Source organism: Tamandua tetradactyla, chromosome 14 (genome assembly GCF_023851605.1).
Source record: "Tamandua tetradactyla isolate mTamTet1 chromosome 14, mTamTet1.pri, whole genome shotgun sequence".
In the NCBI taxonomy this organism is placed as follows: Eukaryota; Metazoa; Chordata; class Mammalia; order Pilosa; family Myrmecophagidae; genus Tamandua; species Tamandua tetradactyla.
The window spans coordinates 40,918,262-40,936,822 of NC_135340.1; the positions used below are offsets into that span (position 1 = coordinate 40,918,262).

An 18,561-nucleotide genomic window follows, 5' to 3' on the forward strand; every position below is an offset into this window, starting at 1 on the left:
TTGTGTTGTTCTCATGATTTTCACAAGCTGAATCCATGAGGACAAATTGCATACAGAACTCTTTTAATATACTTCAGCCAATTGAAGGAGAAGCAGTCCATCAGTATATTGTTTTCAATAGCAATTTCAAAGTATCAGGCAATCTATCTAGTTTTGTCACCCACCATGTTAACAATGGAAAATCAGAGAATATTTTCTTTATTTTACCCCCAAGTGTCTTAACAAGCCACTTAGAGACAATAGAAAATTAGAATATCTAATTTTGCATACTGATAGTCAGCCCTGAATGCAGTTATTCATCAAAGCCATATTACTTAAAAATAAGATGAATTTTAGGTCAAAGTTCACCTAGTGGGAAGGGAAATAGAAGTGACATTTTTAGAATGCATTCTGTCAACTTTACACAAAATAGGCACACAAAAACATTGATTATATTTATCATCCTCATATTACAGGTAAAAAAGACATAGAGAAATAAAATGGATCTCCTAGGCTAACACAATTTGGAAGTGACAATCAAGATTTGATTCCCAGGTTACACATATGTAGAGCAAAGTTCTTTCCCCCTACTCAGCCTTGAACTAGCTCTATGAATTCTCTGGAAATTACATTCTTCTGCTCTTAAGAAATTAGATTGGCCAGCTAATTTCCAAAGCCTATCTTGTTCTAATATCTCATGGCTTAAAACATATTCTTCAGAGCTTTTATGTTTTTCACTACCGAAGAGGCCTTAAGTAGGTTGCACATGAGAAAAAAGCTATGAAATTTTTGGAAAGTAGAAATAACTAGGCTCTGTATTTCAGCGACTGTACATGTGCATTTCAAATTTACAAGGCTTGCAAACACTAAGTTTTGGCAAGATGCTTCATATCTCTCAAACCTGTTTTTTTATTTTTGTGAGTTTAGACTAGATGATCTGAAAGGCAATTCTATGTTTAACTTTCCATTATGCCATGAGCAAAACTGGTGATAGTACATCTCAGTTAGGAAACCTCTGTTCATTGCACTGGATATTGTGGAGCAGTTTTCCCAAGATTGAAGTATTGGTAATGTATTTTCTTTTTCATGGATATCTTTACTTCCTGGTTTCTTAAAGTATAAATAAGTGGATTCAGGAGGGGGGTAAAAATGGTGTAGAAAACAGAGAGAACTTTGTCCACCAGGAAGTTTGTGGAAGGCCACACATAGATGAAGATGCAGGGCCCAAAGAACATTAACACAACTATAAAGTGTGCAGTGCAGGTAGAAAGAGCCTTGGACGAACCTGCAGAGGAGTGCTTCTTGACAGTGGTAAGAATAATGATGTAAGAGGTGAGCAAAAGCAGAAAACTTATAAGAGCAATCACACCACTGGTTGAAATCATGAAGATCCCAAGGATATATGTATCTATACAAGCCAGCTGGATGACCAAAGGAAGGTCACAGAAAAAACTGTCCACAATATTGGGACCACAGAAGGGCAAGTAGAGAGTAAAAGCTAACTGACTTGTTGTATGCAGGAAGCCCACTGTCCAAGAAGTAACCACAAGTCCAACACACACTCTTTGATTCATAATTATTGAATAATGGAGTGGTTTGCATATGGCAATATACCTGTCAAAAGACATAGAGATAAGCAGCACAATTTCAGTCCCAGTGAAGAGGTGCAAAAAGAAGATCTGAGAAATGCAGCCCTCAAAGGAGATGGTGTTGTGCTGAGGAAGGAAGCCCACAATCATCTTTGGAGTGGCAAAGGAAGATAGGCACATGTCAATGACAGACAGATTGCTGAGCAGGAGATACATGGGGGAGTGAAGATGTGGGGTTGATATGACTGTGAGCAAAATCAGGCAGTTGCCCAACATGGTTATTAAATACAGAATGGAGAACACCACAAAGAAGAAAATCTGGAGCTCAGTGGAATCAGTGAGTCCAAGTAACACGAATTCAGAAACTCTGGAATTGTTGAACCCCTCCATCTGCTGTCTAATCTTAAAAGGAACAAAATGACAGAACTGGGAAAATGTGTTACTGATGCAACGTCATATAAAATAATTTCCTTACTCAATTCACTAGGGCATTAACAACTTAGAACACAGATTACCAACTAATAAGTCTCTCAGTAAAGATTTTTCTTTTGGAACCACTTTTTCTTTTCTATAGAAAGGGTGTATAAAAGCAATTGTTATAGGGTACCTCTTCAAAAGACAACTTCTTGGTTCTGACCAGTATCAATGAATTTTGACCATATTCATCACATATACACACAAAAATATTGCTGTCCTGAATATTAGCTGAGGAACTACATAATCCATATTTTATAGATAAAGATTACATTAGGTTTGTGTTCTCTGCTTAGTAAGTCATAAAAGTAAAAATAAAAATGATGGCTGAAATTTTTTATTACATGAATAAAATGCAATTATATTGAATCAACTATTGGTGAACACTGAGTTTAATTAACACATTAATGTAATGATTTCCAAAACCCACTTAATATCAATGAGAGATGATAAATAATTATCTTTTCACAAAACTTTTAATTTCTTCAATCCATAAAACTATCGATGACCAAAAGGGATACCTGTAACATAGGAGAATTATTCTGAATTTTTGTTATTTTATAGTCTTTTAAAAACATAAACAGGAGAGAATATCCTTTCTTTGATTCTCTTCCTAATATCCAAGCAAAGCTATATTTTTAAGACTGGCAAAAAGGAGGATAGTTTAAGGACTCAGGGTAATTTTTTAAAGTAGGGTTTTCAGTTTATGGCACAAGCCAAGAACTGTGAACTTTATCTCCTGTGAGTTGGCAATGCCTTTATCAAGTAGTTAAAGGAATGGCACAGAGAAGCAAATATAAACTAGTATCATTAAGTGAGAGCTAATCTTGTGACCAGAGGGTTTCACTCTTCCAGCCACTTAGTGAAAGTTGAGTCTCTAATTACAAAATGTTCAGCTTAGTTATTAGGAAAATGCTTCCATGTTATTGGAAAATTTGATCTGAGTAAATTAGCTAAATTTTTAAAATTATAATTTCAGTTCAGTGCTTTATAAAAGACTATTTACTAAGAAAATCATTTCATTTAAGTTAAATTGCTTTTGTTTTCATATGTAAAATTCTGAGTCCTTTGTTAAATAAAATCCTTTGAGAATTCTCATCTTAGTCATTTTAATAAAAATTTATTAATAGATACCATCATACCTAATCCAGAGTTACAACTTATTTTTCTTTGAAAATGTCATTATTTTTTCCTTACTCTATTTAAACATTTCCTAAGTGTCCTGAGAAATTTAAAAATTTTAATGTCAGTGAAAAATTGTAGGCAAATTAAATATTAAATGTCAATTTATAACATTTAAGTTATGTTAATGTTAATGTAAATATATGAGTGAAGTCATTTTGCCATAAATTAAGACACCAAGCAAATGGAAAGAAAAGCAAATGAACTATTTGGTTTTCATTTCCTCCATTTTCTTTTCACTCATTTATTACCAACAATCCCTCTAAAAGTTTAAAAAAGAGATAGCAATAAAAATGAAAACTTCACAATATGAAAACGTGAAACAATTGATCATTGAAAATGTTCTTAGATTGTAGATCAACAGCCCTACAGTTTTCACTGTTCCTGCAGTTATCAATGAACAATTTAATCAAAAGATGAGGTTTATGGTAATGTGTTCTCTTTTCACTTAATTAACTAACTTGTTGATTAAACTTCCACAATAGCTTGCTATTTTGAATTGAAAGTGGTGGCAAGTTTTCTAGACTGGACAATAAGGCTCGACTGATTTATAATAAAAACTAAATCAGAAATATTTCAAAAAATTTTTTACTTCTTTTTTTTATAAGAAACAAATTTTTCATTGAGTCTACATTCTGGCTTTAGACTCGAAGGACATAATAATTGCTCTGTTGTAGCAAATTTTACACTCCAGTTAGAAGGGGCAAACTAATGAAAAGGGGAAAAAAACTTTCAAAATTGTTGCTATGCAGAGGAAAATATACCGGAAATAAATAGTACTTTCCAAATTACAATTTACCTTGTTATTCTATCTTTAACTCACACTGTGAATAAAAACTTGGTATCTAACTTTTAAGTGTTACCTTCAACATTTTTTCACTAAAGGGACCTACTTTCCCAATCGGGAGAAAAACCTGGCTCCCACCCTCAATTCACTTGCATATATTTACATTTTGTCAGTATTGATAAATTACATCAGAGTTTTTTCAGAAGACAATATTCCAGAAATCTTAAAACTGAAACAAGTGTTAAAAAAAGTAAAGTCAAACTGCAGGCCGAGTTGTCCCTGACCTTCTGTGTGACACTAGCCAAACCTCAGCACCTCTCTCGGGTTTGGACCCTTCATGTGTGGGAGATTAAATTAGATGGTCCATACAAAGCAATAAGCATATCTCCTGGGTAATGTTCAAGTACTTCTCTAGGTCTTAAATTTTCATATAGGAATGTTGTTCAGAAATAACCAATATATTTTATTTGCATATAATATATATATATATATAGAGAGAGAGAATCGTTTCATCTTTTTTAAGTTGCTTCTTTTTCTGAAGTTCCCTGTTATAGTAAATCTATTGGGAATGCTCAGCTTCACATATTTGAATACTTTTTCTATATTCCTGAATTAATAATCTAATTGTTAATGGAAACCATTACTATAAATGGGGATCCTATATAAATAGAAATATTGTAAGAAAACCCAAATTCTCCAAAAGGATAGCTCACATCCATATCTAACCTCCCCTCTTTATATCTTCAAGTTACATAGAATTTTCTTTGCTACCCCTGCTTTATTTCACTTTAAATAGTTATTAAATCAATGTTGGTCTCCTTTATCTCTTTTTTTATTACCTGAAAAACACAAACTGTAGCTGCCTGTGAAGATCTTCAAACCAACTCCCAGATCTTAACCTACCAGCTATGCAGCAGGAACCAAAAACAACCTCTGAGATTCACAAGTCTAAAAAGCACCGTGGTATTTAGTGAGTATCAGCAGCCTGGAGTATGCATATATTTTTTCTCCTGCCTTTATATAAAATCCACTACAAGGCAATGACATTTGGAGATTAGGGATTGGACACTACAATCTACTTGCAGTGGGAGTTATTTAAATTTTGAACTGACTTTTCCCAGAGTTGCAATAAGAACTAAGGAAATTGTCTTTTGCTATTTAAAGAGAAGATGCTTGTCAGTGAGGAAAAATTGTTCTCTAGAGAAAAAGGCACAACCGGGACTTGCCTATGGAAGAAGCCATATGAGTAGTCATTTAAGAAACATATAAGAACAATAAATTGCTTCTTTGGATGTGGGAATATCCCCACCAATATACCTCAGTGTTCAAAATCCCGAAGTTGGAAATTCATTCTTTTAGATTACAGCAATGTGTCTCTGGTGCACCCTTGTTTACTGCAACGATCACACGTTAAAGGAAGGATCATTTGCTAAAGTTTCTGGCAAGACATTTAAAAATTAGCACAAACTAATAGACGTAATGGTAGCTGCTGCCACTTGTTGGTAAATTGAAGTGACTTGAAGAAGAAACGAGGACAGGAATTATGCAAATCCTTCAAAGAAAAGATGTAAGATATAAACCATGAAATAAATGTGAGGCATTCAGAATAATGCCTGGCACAGTGAAAGTGCTTAATAAAGTATAGTAGGTGGCAGATAAAATATAGTAGGGGGCGGTGTGATGCGGCTCAGTGGCAGAATTCTTGCCTGTCTTGCTAGAGACCTGTGTTCAATTCCGGGTGCCTGCCCATTCAAAAAAAAAAAAAAAAGAAAGAAAGAAAAGAAAAAATGCATATATATAGTAGGAGGAGTAGCAGAAGAAATGATAATTATTAAAGGTGTTTTTTAAGAGTCCATCACATCTATTCCAGGGAGGTGCTAAATGTGGAATGTCAACCCCAAACCATAATCGAGTCTCTTGCTATATTTACTCGCAGGCCAATCATTCATCTCCAGCTCGTTCTCCTCCCATACTTGTCTTCCCATGCGCTTCAGTGATGGGAGCTTCTCACAGCCACCATCCCCCATAGGACGGCCGATAGGGTCCGGGAAAATCTTCATCATTCGCCAGATTCCTTGCAGTCTTTGAAATAGGAGAACTGGCAGCTTTGATTTCAAGAGTTTTCTTCTTTTTAATTATTGTTTATTTCTATTCTGCAAAGAGAAAGAAAGATAGCTAAAAACAAGAACAGATATTCTAACAGCAAGAGTTACAGATTAGACAAATCTAAAATGTTTGCCCCATTTTGAAACGTAAAGTAACTATATATTTATTATTATTGATATTTATTATCTCAGTAAGATATTTTTGACTTGAAAAAATAATTTTAAAAATGTGTCCAGAGGCAAATCAGGTAAAAGTGGTTGGAAATTTTAAATACTATTTCTAACATGCAGAAGTATTATAAACACCACTATTTAGAAATTATGGAACAGACTGACTAATGGAAGGGATTTGAAGTCACCCCAAAATATATAGAGTCAAAAATATATAAAAATATACAAAATTTTACACTGTTTTCCTGTGAAATATTCCTACTTGCCAAAAGTGGCTTTGCAAATGGAATTAAAGCTAACCTTTTAATAGCAAGTTATCTGAATTATCCAGATGCATCCAATTTAAACACAAAGGCCTTTAAAGTGAAAAAGGATATTGTAGATATCAACAAACTGACTCTAAAGATTTTGTGGGAAGCAAAAGAGTAACCAACACAATATTGAAGAAGAACAAAGTTGGAGAACTCACTACCCCATTTCAAGATGTATTACATAAAGCTAAAATAATCAAGATGGCACAGTACTGGTGAAAGAACAGAAACATAAATCAATGGAACAGAATATAGCACTCTAAAATAGACCCATGCAAATAGAGACAACTGATCTTTGACAGGGAATAGAGGCAATTCAACAGAAAAAGGACAGTATATTCAACAAATGGGTCATACACCCATTTAAATTTAAAACTACAAAACTTGTAAAAGAAAACAGGAAAAAATCTAGGTGACTTTGGGTTTAACAGTGTTTTTTATTTGTTTTTTAGAGCTGTTGTAGGTTTAAAGAAAATCCATGCATAAAATACAATTCCCATACCTCCCCCTCACACATTATTAACACTGCATTATGGTGGTATTGTTATAAATGATAAAAGAAATTATACCTATACTATTAAACTTAGTCCGTGGTTTACATAAGGGTTTGCTGTTTGTATTGCACAGTCCTATGTTTATATTTAATTTTATTCTAATAATATACATGGAACCAAAAATTTCCTCTTTAATTATACTCAAATATGTAATTCATTAGTGTAAATTACATCTACAGTGCTCTGCTACCATCAACACCACCATCCGTTACCAAAATTTTCCATCAGTCCAAACAAAAGTTCTGTACCAGGTAAGCATTAACTCCCCATTCCTTACCTCCACATCAACCTCTGGAAAACTATTTCCCAGTTTCTGACTCTATGAATTTGCTTATTCTGATTATTTCAAATCAGTGAGATCATACAATATTTGTCATTTGTGACTAGCTGATGTCACTCAATGAGATGTCTTCAGGGTTCAACAATATTGTAGCACATGTCACATTTTCATTCTTTCTTATGGCTGAATAATATTCTATCATGAATGTATGCAGCCTTTTGTTTATCTGTTCATCTGTTTATGAACACTTGAGTTACTTTCATGTTTTAGTGACTCTGAATAATGCCACTATAAACACCAGTGTGCAAATACATGTGTGAGTCTCTACTTTCAACTTTTTAGAAATATAACTAGAGATGGGATTGCTGGATCACATGGCAATTCTATACTTAACTTTCTGAGGAAATTTCAAACTGTTTTTCTTAGTGGCTACTCCATTTTACCTTCTCATCAACAATCAACAAGTGTTCCCTTTTCTCTACATCCTCTCCAACATGTGCTATTTTCTATTTTTAATAATAGCCATTCTTGTGGGTGTGAAATGACATCTTATGGTAGTTTTTTTTTTTTTTTTTTTTTAAAGGAAAGACAGAGAGAAGGAAGGAAGGAAGGAAGAAAGGGAAACATTTTTAAACATTTTCTTGTTTTATTGTATTCTGTTTCTCCGTTTTTGTTACATGGGCTGGGGCCGGGAATCGAACCGAGGTCCTCCGGCATAGCAGGCAAGCACTTTGCCCGCTGAGCCACCGCGGCCCGCCCATCTTATGGTAGTTTTGATTTGCACTACCCTAATGGATAAGACATATATTTTCATGTGCTTTCTGGTCATTTGTATATCTTCTTTGGAGAAATGCCTACTGAAGTCTTTTGTCCATTTTTAATTGGATTGTTTGTCTTTTTCGCAACATGTTTTTACATATACAAACAAGAAAAACCCATGAAAGACAAAATACATTGTATTTTATTAAGATTAAAAGGCTTCTCTTCTGTGAAAGAAGTTGCTAGAAAAATAAAAGAAGAAGCCAAAGGTTAAAAGACAATATTTCCGTATTTGATAACTACTTTGTATTTATATATACAAAAACTTAAAACTCAACAACAGGAAACAAACAATCCTATTAAAGAATGTGTAAAAGATTTGAATGGGCATTTCAACAAAGAAGTGCCATACAAATGGCAAATAATATGAAATAATGTGCAACATCTTTTGTAATTTTGGAATTGAAAATTAAAGTAACAATGAGATACCATTATGAGGGGAGAAGTCACAGGCAAGCTCAGTGGCCATCTCTCAGTCACTGCATACCTGCCTTCTTTTCCCTCTTGCTTGCTGCTGCAGCTGTTTCTATATGTTTTCATTTTATGGCCTGAGGGAGATGTTAGTTCTCAATTGTGAAACAAACAAACAAACAAAAAAACAACCTACACAGAAATGAATAGCCACCTGCATACTTTGAACCCTGTGGTAGTTCGAGTTGGTTGTCAACTTTGCCAGGTGAAGGTGCCTAGTTATATTGCTGTGGACATGAGCCAATGGCATGTGAACCTCATCTGTTCCTGATTACATCTGCAGTCAGTTAGGAGGTGTGCCTGCTGCAATGAATGATGTTTGAGTTAATTGGCTGGTGCTTAAATGAGAGAGCACAATGCAGCACAGCCTAAGCAGCTCAGCATACCTCATCTCAGCACTGGCATCTCAGCCCAGGCCTTTGGAGATGCAGAAAGGAATCACCCAAGGGAAAGTTGTTGGAACCCAGAGGCCTGGAGAGAAGGCCAGCAGAGACCATCCTGTGTCTTCCGTGTAAAAAAGAACTTCAGTTGAAAGTTAGCTGCCTTTCCTCTGAAGAACTATACTCTACTAGAGAACTAACTCTACTCTAGTGGGAAAGTTAGGCAATACAACATGGTATGCTAATGGAAAAAAGTGCTAGGACAAAAGTAAATCACATCACATATGTGATGTTATTAAGAATTACTGATTGTACATGTAGATTGGAATGATTTCTAATTGTTTTGTTAATTCTTTTTTTAATTAATAAAAAAAAAAAAGAAAAAAAAGTAAATCACCTTTTATTGAAAGCCAGTCCATCCCTGGTGTGTTGAATTCCAGCAGATAGCAAACTACAACAAACCCCTAACCAGAAACAGGCAGCCCAGCTGCTGTCCAGAGTGTGGGTCTCTGCACAAAGTTTCTTTGATACATACTTTTTGCTCAGCGATAATGCCCACTCCTCCTAAGTGTATAAAATCCCAGCACTGAGGCAGCACAGGGTCTCTCATCTCTGATATGCTGGTTTTCTTCTCCTTAATTGGGGCCAGGAGGGAAATAAGAATTGTAAAACCTAATGTCTGGTGTCTTCAAATTCACTGTTTCATAGATTTTGCCAGTTTTTTAAAAAATTACTTCATGAAGTAGCATAAATTCAGGTTCTTTTATTCCTTTTTGACCCAAAATAGAAATCCTGGTTCTATGTTAAAGGGTAGGCAAAAATTGTAAATGTAAACGCAAAAACTCACTGACTTCATATGGCAATAGGTATTACAAACCAACTGGATGAAACAGACATACCTGTTTTTAAAACTAAGCAATTCCTGTGAAAGTGAAAAATATGGAAAAATACATTTAATCAGGAGATATTATTTGCAAAGAATTGAAATTGAACGCTATAATAAATATTATTTTTCTCTTTTCAAAATCAGAAAACTTTAAATTTTAGCAAATTCCATTTTTAGAAATAGTAAAGAGATAAATTCAAATATTATAGTGAAAAATAAATTGACAATATTTGGCTATATGTATCAATGTCCATAACTTCTGACCTAAGTAATCATATTTCTATAACTGTATCCACAGAAAATAATCACATAATTGTGAAAAGTAGCATCTATCATAATTTTAAATAAATTTAGTATATAATAGCAAAAAATCTAAATATCCAAAAGCATGGCATTATTTAAATAAATACTTATCAAGACATTATAGTTGAATATATCTAGTCACTTAAAAAGACTATTATGGTCTATTTTTGCTCATTTATTTATTTTTAAGAGAGAAGAAAAAGTTATAACCTTCATAAACTATAAATTATAATATAACCAAACCTTTATAAAGGGATAATGTGTTCATACATGTAAAAGAATTAGGTCTAATTTCCACACTCCTGTTAAATTCATTTCTTTAATAAATATTTGTTGAACAACTTCTCTGTGCTAGGCGATGAGAAAGCTAATGAACAAATGTCTGCTTTCATGGAAGCTATCTACTCTAGCGGGAAAGTTAGGCAATACAACACGGTATGTTAATGGAAATAAGTGCTAGGACAAAAATAATGGTGGACAAGAAAATATGGAGTTTTGTGGGCAAAAAGGTGATCATGGAAGGCATCACATGGAAGGTAATATTTGAAAAGTCTGAAGAAAGTTAGGGAGTGAGTCAGGCCAATATTTCAGAGCAGCACATGCCATTGTGAGGGAAATGCAAGTGAAAGGTGCAGAGGAAGGTGCAGCCTGGCATGTTCAAGGACCTGGAGGCCAATGAGGCTGGCCAGAGTGAGAAAGATATGATGTAACAGAAGAGTTCAGGGAGGGCCTTAGAAGCGCCTATACTCAGCGTTAGATGGAAGGCTTGAAGAGTTTGAGAAGATAGTGGTATGATCCGACTTATGCTTTAACCAAATCATTCTGGCTGTTCAGCTGATAACAGAATAAAATGGCAGAAGATCAGAAGAATGGAGGCCAGTAAAGAAGCAACAGTGATAAACACAGGCAAGAGACAACAGCAGTTTGGGCCTAGGTGGTAGCACTGAAGATGGGAGGTATGATCTCATCTGGCAATTTAGTGATGGTAGAATTAGCCCAGATTTTATAGCAGACTGGATGTGGAATATGAGAGAGAATATAATGTTATGTTTTCACTGCATAATATTATGACTTCATGGTTTTAGCTCAGAGATGGCAAAGATGGAATTGGAATTAATAGATATCAGGGTGCAGAGTAGGAAAAAGGATGTGGTGAGGACCAGGAGTCAGTATGGGATGTGTTGTGCTTGAAGTGATATTAGAACATGAAAGTGGAGCCATGGCAGTTGCATAAGTTACTGGGTTTTCAAAACATGGAAATATAAGGGAAAGATATACATATAGAGGTTATCAACATAAAGTTGGTAGTTAGAAGTTAAGAAAGCTAGGAATTTGAGAGGAACCCTCACAGCAGAATGAGGGAACAGCTTGTTAGGTAGGAAGGAGACTAGGAAGATGGTGAGTCCTGGAAGGCAGGTTGAAAGAAGAGGGAGTGATCCACTGTGTCAGACATCCTCACAGATCAAACACAATGAGAGCTAAGTCAGTCATTGGAGATTATTGTTAATTGTGACAAGAGTGGTTTTACTGTGTGATTAGAAGAATTGGAGAGGAAAGAAATCAGAGACAGAAGAGCATAAACAATCCATTTTAAGAAGCTTTTGCTATAAAGAGAAAGAGAAATTAGGTAGCATGTGGAGGGAAAGGGGGGACAAAAGCAGTTTCATTAATAATGAAAGAAATATGATTATATTCTAAGGAGAATGTTCCAATAGGGAGGAAAAAGTTAATGATGAAAACCAAACAAGGGCAGAATTTTCAGAGTAATTGCCTTCTTTAGGAAAGAGGGATTGGAATCTGGTCCATGGTGGAGAGGCTGACTTGTAGGAGCAGTATCAGGTCACTGAATCTCGGGAGATATAAAAGAGCATGTAGTCAGAGAGATAGATGGATGCAAGTAGATATTCTGGTAAAAGCTTGAGAAATTCTCTTCTGGTTTTCTTAGTGAAATAGGGAACAAGGTGTTGAGCTACAAATGAGGATGAGGAAGGAGGTATTTGAGGAAAGAGACTACTTTTCTATATCTGAATATGTTTATGATGCACATGATTTATTTTATAAACATCTTAATATTTATTTTAAAAATAAAATGCAAAAAATTAATCCTAGACCCTCCTTCAGTTTGGATTACAGATATGTTTAGATGCTGCCCATTTAAGCAAGTCTTGAATTTGGCCATTAATTCCCTGGGGGAGGAGCAATAGCATGGGGGACTTCTGCTGTACTAGGGGAGAGCTGATAGTTGAAGAGTGGCTCTGCATCCCTGTTCCAATCCTAGCTCCTGGATAAAGTGGTGGTGGCTTTCAGACTTCAGATGTCAAGGACTGACACCAAGGAGCTCCCTTAATAGCTTGGGTCTCCTGTATTGTGTATGAGTCATCTCTGAACATCCTGCCTCAAACCTGCTCTTCTAGGCTATTCTACCATTTATAAGCACCTAATTCCCTATACTAATTCATGTTATAGTTAAAATAATGAGGGTTGTGTTAATCCATCGGAGATGAAATAAAATATATAGCCAGGACTCAAAAACATCTAGGGATAATCATGAAACTTTGGGGGGGTGGAAGTGACACTTTTTCATGACCCTTTCTAATAAAAATAACAAACTTCCTCTTTGTTTCCCTTGTCCTAATTGTGGAAACAAAACTGGCAGTTTAATTTATTTCAAAGTTCTCCTACAAGTATATTTGCCACAAGGTTATTTTATGACTCATTCACCAATTCACAGAATCCTGAGGATACCACCCTAAGTTATGAATGAAACTAGAGCATAGGAAACAGTCTGTAGTTTAAAGCCTTAGAATGACTTCTCATTGCAAATAAAATTCAAAATTCTTTTACTCATTTGCTATACCATGTAAATTTGGGACACTTCCAGAATCTCCACCTTTAACTTTATCATTTTCTTAATCACTTGCTATTCTCAGTCAAACTGGACTTCATTATCTTCCTCATTGCACCAAGTTCATAACCATCTTTGGGTTTTGGCAGCATCTGTTCCCTCTGATGAAAATGCCCTGTCCCTAAATGTTTGCATGGGTAGCTACTTCAGTTTATTTAGATGTTAGCCAAAATATCACCTCCTTAAAAAGCTCATCCTGATGACTAAAAGTAAATTGGTCATACAATCACTTCATAGTCACAGCATTTCACTTTTGCTTTTTAGCTTCTTCCAAAAAAAAAAACCTTTTCTTGAAAATATGGTGTTTATTTCTTGTCTTAATGTCTGTTTATTCCTATTATTCTACCTCTAGGAAGGTAGTGATTTTAACTGCTATACTGGTAACTCTTTCTGCATTCGGGAAAATTATTTCAGATGAATTCCCCCAGTTTTGATTTTCTTATTCTTTATGCCACTCATCAAATTATGTGCTAATTAAGCAATCATCTCATGGATGTTTTCACTTCCTGGTTACGAAGGGTATAAATTACAGGATTCAACAAAGGAAAGATCACCATGTGGAAAAGGAAACCACCTTGTCAGCTGGTAAAGCCCTGAAGGGGCGAGTGTAGATGAAGATGCCAGGCCCAAACATGAGAAATATAATAATGATATGTGTGGTGCATGTGGATATGACCTTGTTCTTCCCTTTAGAGGAGGACCCATGTACATGGCAGAGGATGGCCGCATAGGAGGCCAGGAGCCCCAGGAAGCACAGCAGTGTCATCAGGCCACTGTTGAAGACCATCAGAAGCTCCACAGCAAAGGTGTCTGTGCAGGCCAGCTTGATGACCCGGGGGACATCACAGAAGAAGTTATCCAGCTGGTTTGGGCCACAGAAGGGTAAGCAGAGGATGAGGGCCACCTGGATTATAGAATGAACAAAGCCCCCAAACCACAGAGCCAACGACAATCCATAGCAGACTCTGGGATTCATGACAGTTGAATAGTGTAAGGGCCGACAGATGGCAATGTAGCAGTCAAAGGCCATCACCACAAGAAGTAACCCCTCCCCACTTCCAAGGAAGTGCAAGAAAAAGAGCTGAGTGATGCAGCCTCTGTAGATCACCTTCTTCTCAGAAAGGAAGTCCACCAGCATCCTGGAAGCCACAATGAAGGAGTAAGAGGCATCCAAGAAGGCCAAGTTGCCCAGGAAGAAGTAGAGAGGGGCCGTGAGGCCAGGATCGGACCTGATGGTGAGGATGATGAGGAAATTTCCAGGGAGGATGATGAGGTAGAAAACTAAAAATAGCACAAAAACCAGAAACTGAACATCTCGAGACTCAATCAGACCAAGAAGGATGAATTCTGTCACCTATGTGCTGTTCTCCCTTTCCATTTCTTTGACCTACATAATATCAAGAAGCAGAAGTTATTTAGTTTTTCAACTTCTTTCATCTAGACTATAGTTCTTTGCCAGCTAAACATCACTGATATCATCACTTCTGATAAACAGAATACATGTCTTCAACTTCTCCAATGTCAGGGTAAACCCCTTTTCCCCTCATACCTCCAGATTGAAAATGAAATAAAAAAAATACAAGGGAAAACAACTGATTTCAAAGCCAAGCTCTTCTCCCCACTCAGCCATGAGCTTATATAAGTCTGCATTTTACCCTAGAATCTGGGATCCTCTATATTGGGATTTTCAACTTCTTGAATTATATTTGAAGTTTCCTGATTGAAACATAACTACAATTATCAAGATCTTTGAGTTTTTCCAGGTGTACTGTGCCTGAAGCCTAGCTGCCTGTTTGGTTTACTGTACACCCTTTTCTCCTCATGAACACGATCCACGAAATTTTCCTACATATTTCTTTCCCTTAGTTCTGTGAAATTCCCAGTTCCTGGCTGCTAACTATTTACCTTATCCTCTGTATTTTCTTCTTAATCCTTATTTCCCTCTTTCTGGTCTGGTGTACTCATGACCCTTCACTCCAAATGGTCAGTAGTTGCCCAAATATTAACTCTACCTTTCACCTACTTCAGAGTAATCACGTCACTGTATTGTTGACTGTGCACAATTTCTGCTGCCAACCCAGATCTTTTTTTCTGAAGCTTAATTAAAACTGAGTTTCAAACACTTATACTCCCAACCACTTTTTCTAAGCCCAGTATAACACATAAAGGACAGTCTTCATCAAACAGTTGCTACAAAACAATTTGTTCCAGTGTAAAATAATTCAATTATCTCCTGGGTCTATTTTATTTCAAAGACAAGGAAAGTAATTTTGGTAACATCACTTAAATTTAGAATAATTTTCCCTTTTACTCTGATTGTCAATGGTGGAAGAAAGCAAATTTATACTATTCAGTTTAGGAAGATAAATAAATTATTAATTACAGCTTTAATCAATGGATACTTTTTCATACACACTTGAAAAATCAAAAATAATATTGCACCAACCCTAAAATCATCTAGAGCTCTATCAGAGATTCTACGCAGCTTACATGCCCTGTTTACTTTCTAGATATTTACAACCTCCACTGGGTTCCTAGGCCAGATAAGTCCTGAATCCCAGAGGAACCAGCCTCTCCAGAACATCATCCATTTCCTTCCCCCCATCCCATATTATTGACAGACCTTTCCAACATGAAAAGTTGGAATGGGCATAATCTAAATATCCCTAAAGAGTGGTAGAAGGATCAAAGGAGAAGGCAGAATTATAACAGACTACTAGGATTTACAAATAAGTATGACTGCCGAATCATTACATTGATATTTCTTTTAGTCTCCAATTTCTTAGAGCAACTAGCAGGAAAAACCTAAAATTGTAGAACTGTAACCCATAAAACTCTGAAATCACTCTATAAAATTTTTGAAGTGTGCTTTGAAATTTATTGCTTTTGTGAATTTATGTTATTTTTTACAAAAAAAATTAATAAATAAATAAACAAATAAATAATATTGTTCATTGATGTCATCTGTTAAGGGTTTAGAATTAGAATGTGAACCCTGTCTAAATAAAAACAACATCTGTCAATGTGGACAAAATTCACATTTAAGTTCAATCTGTTTAGTGGGATATGATCATTCCAGAAGGTGAATATGATGATCTACTAAGTAGTGGAAAAGAAATATAGATACACAAAACACACATAAATACATGCAAAAGCATATTAATATATATAGTTATATATATAACTCTATGCCATTCTTCTAAAAATTCTACTTTGTAAGATTTATAATACATAAAATATTAGTAAGATGGTGTAAAATTTATAAATAAATATACATATATTTAAGTCACTTAATAAAAAATTTATTATAGATGTTACCTTTTGTTTTAAAATTGCTGGTTTATAACATAGTACAACAATATATTATATAACAATATTCCTATGCTGTTTAATTAAATAGCATGTTACACTTGTTTTTAACAAGTGCTGCAGAACATAGAGTACCAAAGGGAAAGAAAATCTTTGACAGAAAGCATTAGAAGGGCTGTATGAATAAACAAGAGCAATTAGAGAGAAGGGTGAAAAGGGAAGTAAGAGGAAAAAAATGGAAAGGTCCAAATAAGAGATTACAAACTGAATCAGTGGTGTTAGAGTACATGTTTTAGAAAACGTCAAAAGTGTGTGCATATGTATCTCTAGAGATGAATAAACTGGTTAATATAGACTTTTCCATGAGCTTAAAAAAAGCTGAATTCCTTTTGTAAAAGGTACAATTTGTCAAAGTGACACTTGTAACACATTGGAAGGTAAGTGTACCCAAAACAAAGCACACACTCACAAACACATGCACATAAAGTGGAATCTAACCAAATTGTTAATAAAAATATTTTGAGGTGCTGCAACAGTGGCTCAGTGGCAGAATTCTCACCTGCCATGCCAGAGACCCGGGCTTGATTCCCAGTGCCTGCCCACACAAAAAAATAAAAATTTGTAGGCCTTCCAAATTAGCTGTTCTAACTCACTTCTTACTTCTCCCCCTGAGGGAGCTATTTTTCTCAGCATTCATTCTACCAGCTGCCTGTAAAAACATGCTCTTAGGAAGTAAATCAAAAGCAGCATTCTACTTAACTCTTAAGTTTTCTGCATCTCACATACTCATGTAGAAAGAGTTATTTATGAGGTGTTCATTTTGGAGATAATTCTGAGACATTAGAGAATCTCTAGAGGTCTTTGAAATTGAGGGTTATGGGTTCTTCCACTCTGCCTCTTTCATCTCCTTTACCTTGTTCTTCCACTGTTCCCTAACAGACTGATTCCTTACAACAATAATCTGCTCTCTTCCCTTGTTCCAGTTCAACCTAAGAAACTTCTGTACTTTGACTCTGAAATAGAGGTTAGCAAAGATCCAGACACTGAGGATAATTTAGGAAAATAAATATGTTCCTGAAATAAAATTCCAGAATTTATGGCCTTGGCAGAGAAAAGAAATCTATTTCAGTCAAATTGTGTGAATGTGCTCTTAGAGGTAACTGAAAAACAAATCTGAATTCTTGCCATTATATCTCTAATCACTTGTCACTTCAGCTAATTCAGATATTCATCCTTTCTTAGCGGTGATGAAACTGTACAGGTATGGAAGGCTAAGAAAAGGAGCTTTCCACCTTCGTAGGGTGGAGACACACACACTCCTGCAGGCCCTCGCTGTGCATGCCTGGAGTCCAAATTGGGGTCTGAGCAGCTGCAGAAGCAGGGACAGAGATCCACAAGGCTCGCCCTGCCATCTCTCTCTAAAATATTTCCTCAAGCTTCCTTATTTCTCCAACCTTTTTCTCTTCATTTTCAATCATCATCAAGCTATTTGTTTATTCTTCTAAGTTTGATTATGTTTTTTCCTGTTAATCTATTTTTTCCATCTCCCTCTCCACCCCATGCACTTTCTCCTATTTACTTTTCTTGCTTTTAAACTCATCTTTACCATTTTCCCTTTATTCTTTCTTGCCTCTTTCCATGTTTTTGACACTATACAATTTTTTCCTCTCTAGTTGCCTATGTTAATCGCCACTCCTCTGTATTCTATGTCTAAAAACTTCTCTGCTGTTTCCTTTCAAGAATTCTTTCAATCAATAATTAACCATATACCTGATCCCCACCCACTTCCATTCTAAATACTTGGTCTATAGAATAAAAACATGCAATTCATTCTTTGGTACTGACCATTTCCTCTTGAATGGTAGCTTCTTGCAATTTACCAAATCAAAATTACATATTAATTATTTCTCATTCTCTCAGATATATTTTTTGCTTGTAAGTGAACCTGACAAAATGACATGATTTACTTTTTTTCAAAAGTAGATCTCATTAATATAATTATAATGAGATATATTTAACAAAGCTTCTAAAAGTTGGAGTGTAAAATGTAAGTATG

At 35.4% G+C, this 18,561-nt stretch overlaps 3 protein-coding genes across 4 annotated transcripts in view; all 3 read right to left on the reverse strand.

The window, feature by feature from the left end:
- Positions 1–998: 998 nt before the first annotated feature.
- On the reverse strand, positions 999–1,958 carry LOC143655353 (olfactory receptor 4K2-like). The gene has a single exon (XM_077126707.1). The coding sequence runs from the start codon at positions 1,956–1,958 to the stop codon at positions 999–1,001; it is 960 nt and encodes a 319-aa protein (XP_076982822.1).
- Positions 1,959–5,826: 3,868 nt separating this feature from the next.
- The window catches only part of LOC143655003 (olfactory receptor 4M1), a 40,161-nt gene continuing 27,426 nt past the window's right edge, over positions 5,827–18,561 (reverse strand). The window contains exon 2 of one of the 2 annotated variants that reach the window (XM_077126585.1): positions 5,827–6,159. In XM_077126585.1, coding sequence (XP_076982700.1) covers positions 6,143–6,159 — 17 coding nt within the window. In that variant the 3' untranslated portion in view covers positions 5,827–6,142. Of the gene's footprint in view, positions 6,165–18,561 lie in introns of both variants that reach the window. The other variant, XM_077126586.1, reaches the window with a different exon arrangement.
- On the reverse strand, positions 13,679–14,574 carry LOC143655000 (olfactory receptor 4N2-like). The gene is given in 2 exon segments (XM_077126583.1): positions 13,679–13,761; positions 13,764–14,574. Coding segments are annotated over 2 exon segments (894 nt in total).